The sequence below is a fragment of the Mytilus trossulus genome, chromosome 8, assembly GCF_036588685.1.
Source record: "Mytilus trossulus isolate FHL-02 chromosome 8, PNRI_Mtr1.1.1.hap1, whole genome shotgun sequence".
In the NCBI taxonomy this organism is placed as follows: Eukaryota; Metazoa; Mollusca; class Bivalvia; order Mytilida; family Mytilidae; genus Mytilus; species Mytilus trossulus.
Window position 1 is genome coordinate 58413654 of NC_086380.1, and position 15935 is coordinate 58429588.

Here is a 15935-nt window from a genome sequence, read left to right on the forward strand (position 1 = left end):
GATTTCGTAAATACAACTCGTTAGAATTATTTTACATTTTGTTATGGCCGTACAGTAATCTTTAGTTGTCTCTGGTGAATATTTTTATCAATGGGAACTATATTTACTTAGTTTGATATCACGCTATATAATTAGTTCTAACCACTGCGTGTGACGTAAGCTATTAATTACAAGTCAATATGCAAAATCTTGTCATATATGAGATGAACAGTAATCAATGGTACCAGGAATACAGTACGTCCGACGCGGGTTTGGTCTACATAAGACACATCAGTGACGCTCATATCAAAATTGTCATGATAAAGTCACAAACAAGTACAATGTTGAAGAGCATTGAGGAACAAAAGATTTAAAAAGTTGTCCCAAATACTGCTAAGTAATCTATGCCTTGGGTAAGAAAATTTTTAGTTTGGCGAAATATTCAAGTTGAAAATATTACAAGTTCAATTTTTAATTGTTCTAAACTGCCGAAATAAGTACAAGTTGTCTCAAGAGTTGAAGGTCAACTGGTCATATTTTTGTATCACCTAAAATAGACTGGTCTTGTAACAGCTGACGACGGATTTCGTCGTGTCAAACTCTTCTGTAGTTTCCTTGGCTCTTTCGAATTCTGAAAGGAAGTAAAAATAACTTTTCATAATATAATTTCCACATAGTATCATTAAAAAGTTTAAAAAAAAAAATCATACAAGTGTGAGGTTTAGATAGCTAAAAACAGGTTTAATCCACCTTTTTCTACAAGTACAAAGTCAGGAATATGACAGTCGTTATCCATTCGTTTGAGCTTTTTATTTTGCCTTATGATTACGGATAAACCGTTTTGAATAATCCTGAGGCTCGCGATTTTATCTGTTACGTAATCTAAGATGATTACAAAAGGTGGAAGGAGAGGAAATTGATACCAAATAAATTATACAACTTGACAAATTCTAACGCTTGATAGTATCAACACAAATTGATAACAACTGTCATTTTGCTTACTTTAAAAGAAGATGGCGGTTTAAGATATCTTTAAATTTAGCTATAGACATAGGCATAACAAGGGAGACAACCCAACCTAACACTGACAGATCATTAACAATTTGTCTTTGTGTATACTGTTGGTTGTCTTCCATGAGTTTTCGTTTAAATGCCATGGGATTGTATGGTCGTATTCGACTTATAAGTTTGATTATTACCTTTTGTATCTTTTGCCTCACACTTGCGAAGTATGAATAGTAGTTACTATTCATTCTTTTTTTTAAGTGGCGCATAAACTCGTCATAGATACCAGTAAAAGTAAAATAGTGCTAGAAAAAGTGTCCGTTTTGGCTGTGCAAGATTATAAATACATGGCCACGTATATGGGGAGTGCCACATTCTCTCAACAATTGTGAATCTTTTCAACAGCCATGTGAGGGGTCCGTAGATTGTCTGTTAGAGGGCCTATCCAACATACAAATGTATCATGATTTTAAACCGAATTAGACTATTTACCGGATTTGTTATAACATAAGCAAAACGACGGTGCCATATGTGGAGCAGGATCTGCTTACCCTTCCGGAGCACCTGAGATCACCCTTCGTTTTTGGTTGGGTTCGTGTTGTTTATTCTCTATTTTTCTATGTTGTGGCATGTGTACTATTGTTTGTCTGTTTGTCCTTTTCATTTTTAGTCAAGGCGTTGTCAGTTTACTTTCGATTTATGAGTTTGACTGTCCCTCTGGTATCTTTTGTCTTTAAAAATTTCCAAATTTTTATTTTAAAAGATCTATTTTGTTTAACCTAACCATTGTAGCAATTGTTAATATTTTCTCGTGCTAAATATGCACTTATTGTTTTATAACTGGACATAAAGCAGTTGGCATCAATCGATCAATTAATTTTCTACATACGAGTCATCCGTATTCAAGTAACTTACACCAACTTGTAAAAGTCTCAATTCTTTACTCATGATGGACTGGAGTGTTTGTAAACGCTGATCTTCATTCTGTAACTAGTAAATAAATTAGACAAAGATTAAGTAGATATAGGAAGATGTGGTATGAGAGTCAATGTGACAACTCTCCATCCAAATAACAATCTTTAGAAGTAAACCGTTATAGGTCAAGGTACGGTCTTCAAAACGCAGCCTAGGCTATTTACAGTTCAAAATAAAACTATCTTACAAAAAAACCCAAATAAGATATCATAAGAAAATACTTTTTACTCTCACTATCATGAATCTTAAATTAAGTTCAAGGCAATATCTGGAGTTGTATGCATTTTTTCTTTAACTTGCAACATATTATAAACATATCAATATTTGAATGAGTTGTTCTTGATGTGCAAACTCTGTCGACTAATTCAAAATCTAAAGTAAAGACCTTTTAATAACCTTTGTGAAATGCCACCAATGTATCACCCCACAAATCTCTCCCATAGGTTAATTGGGTAAAAAATTGTAATATCTGAAATCAATTGTTTAATAATTGAGAGGTAAAAACAAATGGGAGCAATATAGATACATGTATAAGCATACCTGATTAATATGCTGTGTAATTTCTTTTCGTCTTTCTTTAACTCTTTCAATTTCGTCGACTAATGCTTGTTCGTTGTTTTCTTTGATTGGTATCTTTGTTTTGACTGTGAGTATAATACAGGTTATCGCTATTTTGTGCATTTTTCCTTTGATCTGTTTTTGTGATAATTTTTATATCATGCTTCTCGCTTGAGATGGAAAAATTATCGCTAGAAACTAAGGAGGCCACGTGGCGTTACTAACGAAATTGACATTGAAATTGACAACGTCGTCATAGGTAAAATAGCGATAAACAGATTATCATTGGTCATCTCAACTCGATTGCTTTTCTCACTTTCGCTGTACTGGCTGAAAATCAATCTCGTTGAGATAATCAACGATAATCTTTAATTATATTAAATACCAAATCCAATCCAGAATACACATGTTTTCCATTTACTGTTTTATGCATATGTCAGAACTTTGCTAATGTCATGTTGTGGCCTTTTATAACTTGTGATACGGTAATTATATGTTTGTTGAGATCCACACGGTGACTTAAAGAAGCTGGTAAAAGTTGTCTCAATGGCAATGTATTGCTTTCTTTGGAACTGAATTATCTTGAAGATGAATAATTTCAGTATATGTGGTGTATTTAGCTTTTGCTATTCTTTAAAGGGAGTAAATTTGTGCTTCATTGAAACGTACATTTCATCTCATTTATGCATTTGGCAAAACCGTTCGGACATATTGGTCATTTAACTTTTTTTTATTATGACGTCACTGATGAGACTTTTGTGAACGAAACGTGCGTCTGGTGTAAGAAAACACTATTATTGTGGTATCTATGATGAATTGGTTTATTTATGTTTTATGAGCAAAAATTCGAAAAATGTTTGTAAAGATCAAAAGAAGTAGAGTTTTACATTATGCCTGGACTAAAACATATAAAAGTAAAGTTTTTCTGACATAATATTTTTAAACATAAAAGTTACTGGCCTGGTCTTGTCCTCACAGTACTCCTTTTCCTCTGTATAACAACTGGACTGGTGCGTTTACATTTTGTACTGATGACGGCTTTAGGTTTGCAAGCCTTTGTCAAACGACGTGGAGAATAGTTAGACAATGACCCTAGGGCTCTTCTGGCAGGTTGTTGCTGACTTTCAAATTGTTTGTTCTGTTTACCTATTGCAATTCGTATAGAATAAATACAATAATACTCACGATTAGATTAATGAGACTTCAACAACATTATTATATGTTGACAGTCTTAAGAGATCAAGGGTTTACTACAAATATCTCATAAGCTTTACATAGTTGACCATGTGTGGACATATTTAAATTCAGTTGAACATTACCAGGCATTCACTTAATATAGTTAATCAATTAGATGTGAATGTTTAACGCGTCACTATTAGCACTCTATTTAGGCTTTATTTTGCGGTAATTTTCTCACAACTCTACCGATTTCGTACCTTTGGATAGAAGGAGAATAGCAGGTTACCCGAGGATTACCGATTGGTGCAAGCCTGCAGTGCCTATAGAGAACCTCCGACCGAACATTTGTTATTCATAGGAATATTTACCTTTCTGTATTTGGAATAGGGCGGGTAGTGTCCTTGTGTACATTCGCTTTTTAAAAATTGAGCTGAATGCATGGTGATGCAATTGTATATCAAGTATCAAGTATCAAGTATCAAGTATCACGTGTCAAGTATCAAGTATCAAGTGTCAAGTATCAAGTATCAAGTATCAAGTATCAAGTATCAAATATAAAGTGTTGTATCAAGTGTTAAGTATCAAGTATCAAGTATCAATTATCAAGTATCAAGTGTCAAGTATCAAGTGTTGTATCAAGTGTCAAGTATCAAGTATCAAGTATCAAGTATCAAGTATCAAGTGTCAAGTATCAAGTATCAACGTATCAAGTATTATCTTATCATTTACACGAACCACATCATAAATGACTGACTGAGGGATGCTCAACGTCCAGTGGCAAATATTTCATATATGTTTGAGACGAAAGTTCATTAAATTTGAAATGTTGTACATTTAATATTGATGAATCTGTAAACACCAACCCAGACACTGTTGTCGGAATGAAGCATTACTGTTTTGGTTTAATTGGAAATATTCGACAATAGAAATACAAATATGTAGGACTTTACAAATTCTATTGAAAATTAAAACAACACGGAACATTGAAAATATTCATATGTACATACAAAATATGGCAATTACCTTTATCTTGATAGCTGTACAAAACTTTCCCCCATGTAACAGGGCTGGTAGACGATGACGTAAACTGTGTAGGTGTGGTCTGGGTAAATCTTGTCTTTATAAAACGATAGAAATAAACAAATCATACACATAACTTAATTTATACAAAGTATGTTCTATTTTATAATTAATTACACCTTATATAAGAATGCCAGCTTTTGATTGGCTGATAGCCAGTGTATTTTTCGCATATTCTAACATTTCTTCCTCATTTCAAACGAATCTGACTGTTTTTCACCACTGCCCGTGAATATGCCTCAGTGGCTCGGGATATTTAAGTCCCTCGACTTGTATTTTTCGCAAATACCCCTCCATAACATGATATATCTGTTCAAAACATTAGTAAATAATACAAATTACTTTATGCATGCGAAATATGTTCTATTTCATCTACTAAAAATTACAAACTCAAAGTTGTTTTATTTATTTTTTCGGCGAAAGTGAAAATCTAAATAAGTAAGGTAGAAGACAATAAAGGGAATTTCAAACTCATTAGGTGAGGACAAATGAGGTACCACATATATAGTAGTGTCCAAGATATCAAATGATCACAAACTTGTTGCTAATATAGTCACATACTCATTTTTTTTTTTTTTAAACAAGATAATCGAATAATTACTATAAAAATAGCCAAGTAACCACATTATCAAAAACCCAATTAGGAGGCTCACACTTTCAAAAAACCTGCAAAAATGAAAAACGAAAAAAAAAGATACAGTCTATGAAACACAACATAGAAAATCTAAGACCAGGCAAATCATGGACCCCACAAAAAGCTTGAGTAATATCTGGTAATCCAGACAGGTAAAAAGATCTTGCTCTACATTGTCATCAAAATTATTATCGGTCGTCCCATTTGTACCAATTCAGGTTAAAGATTTTGGTCGAGGTAGTTTTTGATGAAGTTGAAGTCCAATCAACTTGAAACTTAGTACACATGTTTCTTATGATATGATCTTTCCAATATCAATGCCAAATAGAGATCTTACCCCAATTTTCACGGTCCACTGAACATAGAAAATAATAGTGCGGATTGGGCATCCGTGCACTTAGGACATATTCTTGTTTTTATAAATATTCTATGGATCAGTGTTATTTCTGTTACAGGTTAGCATCAGGTAATGTTTGTTGCTGACAATGCATTTGATTTGAAAGAGTAACAATAAAATCATTATTACCTGGGGCAGATTGTAATCTTCATACAGGAATAACAATAAAAATTCTTATGCATTTTCTTACGGTCACAATTTAAAATCAAAACATTTTTTAAGATTAAATAACAATGCTTTTGCAAACAAACCTTTGGCTTTTTTGATGATGCAGCATCGTGTAATTTTGATATCGACCCCATCATCTGCGCGGCACTTACTTCGATATCTCTCAAGGCATGTCTATTGAATAGAAAGCAATAGTTAGGACATGCCTATTGAATAGAAAACAATAGTTAGGACATGTCTATTGAATAGAAAGCAATATGTAGGACATGTCTATTGAACAGAAAGCAATAGATATGACATGTCTATTAAATAGAAAGCAATATGTAGGACATGTCTATTGAATAGAAAACAATAGTTAAGACATATCAATTGAATAGAAGACAATAGATAGGACATGTCTATTGAACAGAAAGCAATATGTAGGACATGTCTATTGAACAGAAAACAACAGTTAGGACATGTCTATTGAATAGAAAACAATATGTAGGACATGTCTATTGAATAAAAAACAATAGTTAAGACATATCAATTGAATGGAAGACAATAGATAGGACATGTCTATTGAATAGAAAACAATAGTTAGAACATGTCAATTGAATAGAAGACAATAGATAGGACATGTCTATTGAATAGAAGACAACAGTTAGAACATGTCTATTGAATAGAAATCAATAGTTAGGACATGTCTATTGAATAGAAAACAGTAGTTAGGATATGTCTATTGAATAGAAGACAACAGTTAGAACATGTCTATTGAATAGAAAACAATAGATAGGACATATCAATTGAATAGATATATATCTTTGTATGACTGAGGACATCTTCGCTACTCTTCTTCGATGTCTCTCAACGCATGTCTATTGAATAGAAAACAATAGTTATGACATATCAATTGAATAGAAAACAGTAGATATATATCTTTGTATGACTGAGGACATCTGCGCTGCTCTTCTTCGATGTCTCTCAACGCATGTCCATTGAATAGAAAATAATAGTTATGACATTTCTATTGAAGAGAAAACAATAGTAAGGACATGTCTTTTGAATAGAAAACAATAGTAGTAAGGGCATGTATATTGAATAGCAAACAATATATACATGTATATATCTTTGTATGAATGAGGGCATCTGCGCGGCACTTTCTTTTATGTATCTTAATGCATTTCTATTTAATAGAAAACAATAAATATATATCATAAGTATACATTAGACATTTGCGCTGCGCTATCTTCGATGTCTCTAAATGCATTTCTATTGAATAGAAAACAATAGACATATATCTTTAGTATAAATTAGGGCATTTGCGCTGCAACTACTTTGATATATATCTCAAGGTATATCTATTGAAAAAATACGAATAGATATATACTATATATAAGGGCTAGAAGAGTACCACAGCATCTTTTGTACAAGAAATGATGTAAAAAAATTAGAGAGCAATTAAAATTAAAAATTTGAGATTTGGTATCACAAATATTTAGCCTGAATATCCATATAAGAGGATTGTGTTTAACGTTTACATATATAGGATAAAAAAAAAGACGATGTGGTATGATTACCAATGATGAGATAAGATGAGATAAGATATTTATTGGTTTGAAATCCAAAATTACAGGATTGATACCAAGACAATACACGTTGGTTATACATAATAAATAAAATTGAGAATGGAAACATACAAACATATATCTGACCACGTTCATAAACATTGTATGTTATAAACATCCAATGAGACAACTCTCCACAAGAGACCAAAATAACACAGAAATTAACATTTATAGGTCACCGTACGCTTTTCAACAATGAGCAAGGCCCATACCGCATAGTCAGCTATAAAAAGCCCCGAAATGACAATGTAAACCAATTCAAACGAGAAAACTAACGCCTTATTTATGTAATGGCTGTTTAAACTCCACAAAGGAATGGCTGTTAAAACACACACACAGATCCAGATCCATATATGTGACAACAAATATGTCATGCATTAAAAATTTCAAGTGACTTCGTCCATTTCAATATTGAGGTTTTATTTTTTAAAACTTAATGTTACCTTTCATTTTTCCTTTTTAGTATTGTGTATCTTCACGACAATAGTGATTCCAGATTGCAGCTTTTAACTAGAAACATTTAACAAATATAGATAATTGCCAAGTACTCCGACTTAACTGACTTTGCAATTGTAGCAGATGGACCCATAATTTGATGTACATAGAAGTTTTACAGGGATATAGTTTTATATAATATATTATAAGTTTTTCGTCTTAGGTTTAATCAACCTTTACATAGTAAGGTTGGTGTACTTTACTTCAACTTCTTGAGAAAGATGTAGAGGGAAGAAGATCTAGAAGAAAGGCTGTTATGTTTTTGTACACATTTCAATGTACATGTATATATTAAAAGAGGGGCGAAAGATACCAGAGAAACAGTCAAACTCATAAATCGAAAATAAACTGACAACGCCATGGCTAAAAATGAAAAAAGACAAACAGACAAATAATAGTACATTACGAATCAACATAGAAAACTAAAGACTGAGCAACACGAACCCCACCAAAAACTGGTGATCTCACGTGCTCCTAGAAGGCAGGTCCTGCTCCAGGATTATTTGGACGGAACTGTTGTACAATTTACATACCTGATGTTTGATGGAATAGTTCTGCTATCCGTCAAAAGTGAAGAAGTGTCTGAAACGAGAAAATAGTAGAAAACAAAGGATATGGACTATTCATTCATGACACAAAATCGGAACACGTACATAAACACACACAAAAAGCAAAAAGAAAACCAGTGCTTTTATTGCTGTTCTTCATCTCAAAGTCAGAGTGAAGACGTTAATACGGAGCCAAACAACTCTCGCCTTATTGCAAATTTAAGACGACTCTTAGTCATAAGTTTAAGTGGAATATCTCCAGAAAATGAAGGCACTGATTTCGCCACAGTCGCGGTACGAAATTTATTTAGTTAATGTATTTGTACTGAATAATCTAATGTTTTCAGTATATTTGTAAATATTTAAACAAGAGTGCACAAACTGAAATGTTTCGTCTGATTTACTAGTAATTAATTGTATGTTGCAAGTCCTTGATATTCAGCTTTACTTCATTTTTTGTTTTCTTTTAATGTTATGACTATTGACACAACGCATGCAGACAATTTTTAAAATCAAGTCATCAGTGTGTACACGCACTTTATTTTTTACAATTGTTTCGCACCAAGAACTTTCAATTGACAACATGAATTGATTTGAAGATTGTTGATCGCAAACTATGGCTTTTTATTTAATTTTCAGCTTGTGTTGCCAAAGTTGACCGAATCATGACCTTTTTTTACAATCAACACAGAAGCACGGATGGAACACGTGCGGAAAAAGTGAAATACTAGATCGATGTTTAATTTTTTTTTTTACATTTTCTTTCCATTCAATTAACCTTTTTTATCAATTGATTTTGCCTGGTACTGTAAAACTATGATAGTCCCAGATTTTGTGTATAATACAGATTTATAAATCACTTATACTAAAACTGTTTATCGACTTGATAGGTAAATAATGTATCTATTTATCTAAAGTGTTATTGCGGCACAAATTAGTGTCGTATAATCTGAAGGGGGTCTCATTGGGGGGTTTCAATCCCGGATCCCGCTTACTGTTTTGTCAGATTCCCGTATCCCGCTTACACTATGTACGTAAGCAATTCTAATTTTTTTGTCATTTCCCGAGTCCCGCAAAACCTCATTTCCCGTTTTCACGCCACCATTATAATTTGATTTTCACGTGTCACGCTTACAAAAAATCGGCAATCCCGTGTCACGCTTAGACCCCAATGAGACCCTCTCTGAATAGTCTTTGACAAATCGGGCTTTAAACTAAATCAAAAAACATATTAACTGTCTTCAAATAAACAGCTTGATCTTCATTACTAAAAATTCCATTTAAAAAACCTTACTACTTTAACATGTTTAGCAGTGACAATTAAATAAATATTTATCATATAGTTTACTCGCCAAACCTCCAGTGTACATGTTAAAAAAAAAAGTAGTATTAATCATCTAGAGAATTTTATCAGTTGGTCAATTTGCTAAATGGAAGAAATTGCTACATGGAAGACTGATATAAGTTTTTCATTTTTTTTTTACGGATGTTCAACTTGAAATCCGCACGTAATTGGTTCCCGAAGCCACTTCCACTTCGACAATATAAGATTGCACTATTTTATTGTCATTAATTTGCTGTAATACAGTACTATTTAAGCTAAATATGTCAAATTCTATAATGAAATATTTCTGATTATTGGTAAAAGACAAACTATTTACAATTTTTTCTTACAAGAGAAAAGAGGAGTGTTATGGGAACGATGTTCATTCATGTCATTGGGCCCGAAAGCAATTTTATGATCTTCACTGGATTGATTGATTTAACGTCCAGTGGCCAGTATTTCACGCGTTTTTAGGAAACTATAGAAAAGAAGGTTCGTCATAATTTTTGTTCAAAGAGAAGTTAATATTCTGGAATATAATCTTCACTGGAAAAACTACACTATAGCATAAAAAAAAGATGCGGTATGAATGCAAATGAGACAACTCTTCACAATAGGTTGAAGGTTGGTACCTATCAAAACATTTAGACCCGCTAAAATTGTCTGCACCTGTCCAAAGTCAGGAATCGGATGTTCAGTAGTTGTCGTTTCTTGATGTGGTTCATAAGACTTAGTGTTTCTCGTTTCTCGTTTTTTTTTTTATATGGATTAGACCGTTTGTTTTCCCGTTTGAATGGTTTTACACTAGGACTTCGTGAGGCCTTTGTAGCTTGCTGTTCGATGTGAGCTAAAAGCTCCGTGTTGAAGACCGTATTTGACCTATAATGCATTATGGTTGATTTTTATAAATTGTGACATGGATAGAGTACGTAGTTTCGTTTGCACTCATACCACATCTTCTTATATATATCTACTGACAGAATAAAGGGAATAGAAAATTTGTTTGATCTAAACAGATTTGACATACATAGCATTGTTTCGAACCTATTGTTCCTGACATATCAAAGAGAACCAAATATTTGCATTTAAACTTTAAATTTTTTTTTTACAGCATTGTTTCGAACAAAATTTATAAGTAGAATTTATTTTTGGTTGAATTAGATATATGCGTTTTACTTCGTTATGTACTGTTCTTCAAGTATAATAATACGGTCGACTTGCAGCCGATGAATTAGAGGTGTTGACTTTTAAAACCTGTAAATATTGTAAATATGCTTGTAAAGTTATTGGATATCTCCCGATTGTTACATCAAAACTGACTTTTGTCTATTAAAACAAGGAAAGCAATTAAAATCTTAGAAGTATGTCCAATAAAACAAATATTAAACATGAATAAATGTTTCTTTTCAATACTTTATACAATCAATTTCTATAAACCACCACTTTAGTTAACATTAAATAAACCGATTTGGACTTATGGTAAACAAACCATTTTCCGGATCTAAGTCTGACGCTTCGATCAATTCGATAAATATGTCTAACAGATCTTTCAGAACTCTCCTGTCTTTATCGACAATACCTTTGCCTGTCACGTGATCTAACGGCAGTTGGAGAATGTCGTCTGCTATTGTGTTGATCATAAACTGGCCAATTGTTTGCTTTGTTCTTTCGGAAGTCATATTCTTTGACCCTATAAGGACGAAATAATCATTACAAGATAAGGCGATCGTTTGTTTTACAATTTCTTAAAGGAGTAAAATCGAAATATCGAGAAATATTTAAATCTTTATTTCCGAGAAAAAAACAATGCAGCGTTTTTGAACAGCTCTCAAGTAAGATGGTTCTTTGGCCTTTAATTAAAAACTATTTTGCCCTGACCTTATTTTTTTTAAGATCTTAGATGCAATTAACTTAGTCTTAGATGCATGATTTTTTTATTAGTTGTTAGTGGCTTTGAAACAGGTGTCAGTAACTCCAAGAACTCTCAAATCAGTATTAAGTGTCTTTTTGTTGTTGGGATATACAAGTACCCGGCCATATCCACTCTGTGTTAGATGCATTTCTATTTGTATCCTTCTGTTGAGTTTTAAAAACCTTTTGTTTTTTAAAACTAATTTGTATAGTCTGTTCTTAAAATGTGTGCTGTACTGTTACACCACTCTTCTGGATAAGGGGGAAGGGTACCGCTAACATGTTAAACCCCGCCACATTATATATGTGCCTGTCCCAAGTCAGAAGACCGTAATTCAGTGTTTGTCGTTACATACTTTTTAATGTTTCATTTTTTATACATAAATTAGGCCGGTTTTTTTTCTCGTTTGAATTGTTAAAACATTTGTCATTTCGGGGCCTTTTATAGCTAGCTGACTATGCGGTATGGGCTTTGTCCATTTTTGAAGGCCATATGGTGACCTATAGCTGTTAATTTCTGTGTCATTTGGTCTCTTGTGGAGAATTTTCGCATTGTCAATCACACCACAACTTCTATTTTATTATTGTTTTACCATTTATTCTAGTTTTTTTTTCTGTTACAGAAACATTTAATCATTCTTGTATCTGTAAATAGTCACAAAATAAGGTTAAATCTTTTTCAGTTGTCAATTGGTCAGATGAGAATAATATATTTGTTTCCTTGCTGCTTAAAACTGATAGTACGTGTATGATTCCCTTAACAGTAGATAGATACCTCATTTTGACGAAAATAAGGGAAGGATATACTTCGTATAGTAAAAATTATAAACTGTTACCACTGAGATATGTCTCGTTTTCAGTTTGTAATTTCAATAATACAAATATTGAAATTAAAATAGCACCATTTCAACATGTAAGTTTTGCAAATATTCACTCAATGAACCATGACTGAATGCACATGGCTAAATTCATGTAAATGGAAATAAGATGTGCCGATGTTAATACAACTTCATACCAAATATCATTGACTTATCATAAGTAGTTCCCTTTAAACGAACCTAAACCCAAACTAGTACATTTAAACTCAAAGTTAATAAACCATAAATGAAAGGCGGGGTAAAAAAATCTCCATGTTAATGAGATGTGCCAATGCCGTTATAACTGCATAACAAATATTATTTACCGTCCACTACCGTTCCCCATAAACTGACCTAAATCACAAACTAATACATGAATACTCAGCAAAAGTTTCAAAGTCAATAGACCTAGACTGAGGACACGGTGCCAAATAATCTCCATACAAATGAGATATGCCATGCTTATACAACTGCATACCAATTGTAATTTAAATTTCACTAGTGGTTCCCAATAAAATGACCTAACTACAAACTAATACACGAAAACTAAGAAAAAGTTTCAAAGTCAAAGGACCGTAACTGAGGGGGCCGTGCCAAATAATCTCCATGGTAATTAGATGTGACAATACTTATACATATGCGTACCAAATATCTTTGCCTTACCACACGTATATAAACTAGACCTAATCACAAACTAGTACATTGCTGACGCCGCCGCCACCGCCGTCGTCAAAATCGCTGACGCCGGAAACAGCATACCTATGTCTTTCTTTTTAACTACGGTAAGCGAAAAATAAAATCATGTTATTTCTTTCGTTTTGGGATAAAGAAAATGACGCAAAGTCACGAGCCTATGGTCTTTGTTAGTCTTGTATGTTTTCATTTTCACTGAATTTTTGTTTAGAGGAAAGATGGAGCCCACCTCCTGATGCGAGATTTTCTCGCCATGTTGAAGACCCATTGGTTCTGATATTTGGCCGGGTTGTTGTCTCTTTGACACACAGGGGCGGATGCAGGAATTTTCGAAAGGGGGGGGGGGCTAACCCAGGGCAAAGGGGGTGCAAAACATATGTCCCAAAACAAATGCATAGATCGGCAAAAAATAAAGGGGGGGGGGGTGCGCACCCCCGGAACCCCCCCTCTGGATCCGCCACTGACACATTCCCCATTCATATTCCCATTCTCAATTTTATTGTCAACAAGGAATTTGTCTTTTCTATCAATATCTGGTATAAATCGAAACAAACCTGGAATTCCCTCCTCTGTCAGGGCCTGATAGATTAAAACAAAGTGAGAGACATCTATTTCGTCGACGCTATTACATTTTACTGGTGGATTAATACGTCCAAAAACGTAGTTAGCACGTAAAATAATCTCTGAAAAAAGGACAGATATCATGTATTCTATTATTTCAATAATTAACATATTTTCATTAAATCAAATCAAAATTTTACTCAGTGTAACGTAATGCCGTTGAAGCCATTTTGATATGAAATTGTAGTTTCTACATGTTTTAGTAAAACTTTGCATCAACGGAAGCCTCTTGTCAAACTTCATTAATTTGTAGGTACAAGTCATTTATTTACACGTGTAAATTGTTTTACTTCCGACATGCAAGTGTCAGATGTTGTAAGTTTTCATGCGTAGCTGATAAAAAAAACTTTTTCACAGCAGGAAAATAACACATTTTGAGTAAGCTGCTATTTGTTTTTTGAAGGTAGGGTTAGGGCAAACAAACATACTCTTTTTTGTATTGCCCAATCTACAGTTAAACAATTATATTAAACTTGCAAGTTATCGCAATGGTAATATTTCATATTGGTAAATAAAAGCAGTCTTGTTTTGTTTCTTGTGAGTAGTTGGCTTGCTGCCTTATCGAGATTTACTTAGTATCAATCTCCAACATTCATGAACATATATGGTATGCGAAGGTCGGTAGGACAATGTTCAATGAAAACGAGACAGTGTCAGTGGTGGATATTACAGTGCGTGCAAATCGAAGTGGTTACTTAGTCGAGGATAAATGTTAATACTTTTAAATATGTACAAGGGAATCATAACAATGGCGGATGCAAAAGGGGGATCAGGGAGTTGAAAGTGGAACCACCTTTTTTGACGATCAATGCATTTGAATGGGGACATAAAGTTGAAACCCCCTTTTATCCTGAGTTGGGACTCCCCTTTTTTAAAACGGCTGAATCCGCCCCTGCATAACTACAAACCTTCATCTATAATATCCTGAGTGTCCGTTTTCATTTTGTTTCTGACGGTCTGTTCGATATCTCTTGTATACATACTTAGGTGATATATTGATTAATGTTCAAACCGTAATAAAAGTACACGTAATATAAACCAGTTAACAAAACGCTATATATAAGTATGAGTGTTAGGCAGTTGACAATAAAGTTATTTTCATCATTTAATTTTAATTCGATGATTATGAAAGAGTATGAAGTTGTTGCAGCGACACCCGTAGCTACATGATTGTATACCTTAATGGTTAAAATAAATAGGATGACAATTTCAATTAGTTATTATTAACATTGCAAATTTATAGTGTTAATAAGTTTTATAAAATTTAATAAAAAAAAAGGTACACAGAAGATATGAATTTGAATTTAATCGAAGGCATTATGTTATATTCCAACCTTAACACTTAATTAAATTGTCATACGAGATCATTATGAGATCATTTGAAATAAAGTATAAAGTAAAACGCAGTTCCACACTATATATACATATAATTACATTTGATGTATGTTTCATTATAATACTTTATTTTGATTGGCTAACTGCATATCATTTGTTATTCCGTAAGCAATTGTATCAGTCAATAAAACTTTTCATTCATGATAACACGTGGTCCCACAATAAAGTGCACTGCATGGTGAATAAAATACAAAAAATATAAAATTCGTATTTTCGTGATCATTGCAAAAAAATTTAATTATAAGTATTGAATGCTTCTTTATGTAACTTTATAGGGTTGTAAAAGCGTTGACCGTGCGCACATTTTTAGTATGAAGCGCGGAAGCGCTTCATACAAAATGTACTTCGGTCAACGCTTTTACACCCCAATAAATTTACAAAAAGAAGCATTCAATTCTTAAGTATCAACTCAGCCCGTGTATCACATCTGTTACATTTCATTATCCTGCAATAGGTATTCCAGGCGGATCAAAAGATTTTCAAAATGCGGATAGAAAAAGAAAAAAAAA

The 15935-nt window shown here is 33.1% G+C and overlaps 1 protein-coding gene across 1 annotated transcript; it reads right to left on the reverse strand.

Moving 5' to 3' along the window:
* Positions 1–435: 435 nt before the first annotated feature.
* On the reverse strand, positions 436–15054 carry LOC134727802 (uncharacterized). The gene is made up of 10 exons (XM_063592192.1): positions 14940–15054; positions 13965–14093; positions 11439–11639; positions 8611–8659; positions 6059–6149; positions 4720–4813; positions 3478–3663; positions 2500–2603; positions 1900–1974; positions 436–610 (listed from the first exon to the last, which is right to left on the reverse strand). The coding sequence occupies exons 1-10, from the start codon at positions 15010–15012 to the stop codon at positions 524–526; spliced, it is 1089 nt and encodes a 362-aa protein (XP_063448262.1). The 5' UTR covers positions 15013–15054; the 3' UTR covers positions 436–523.
* Between the last annotated feature and the right edge of the window lie 881 nt (positions 15055–15935).

What these genes read in the sequence shown, in the direction of transcription:
- LOC134727802 (XM_063592192.1), bottom strand. Translation starts at nt 15,012, where the DNA reads ATGTATACAAGAGATATCGAACAGACCGTCAGAAACAAAATGAAAACG. An exon ending in TCAGGATATTATAGATGAAG is followed by an intron (nt 14,094 to 14,939) that starts GTTTGTAGTTAT and finishes TCCTTTTTTCAG; the next exon opens with AGATTATTTTACGTGCTAAC. An exon ending in TGAGACTTTTACAAGTTGGT is followed by an intron (nt 611 to 1,899) that starts GTAAGTTACTTG and finishes ACTTCCTTTCAG; the next exon opens with AATTCGAAAGAGCCAAGGAA.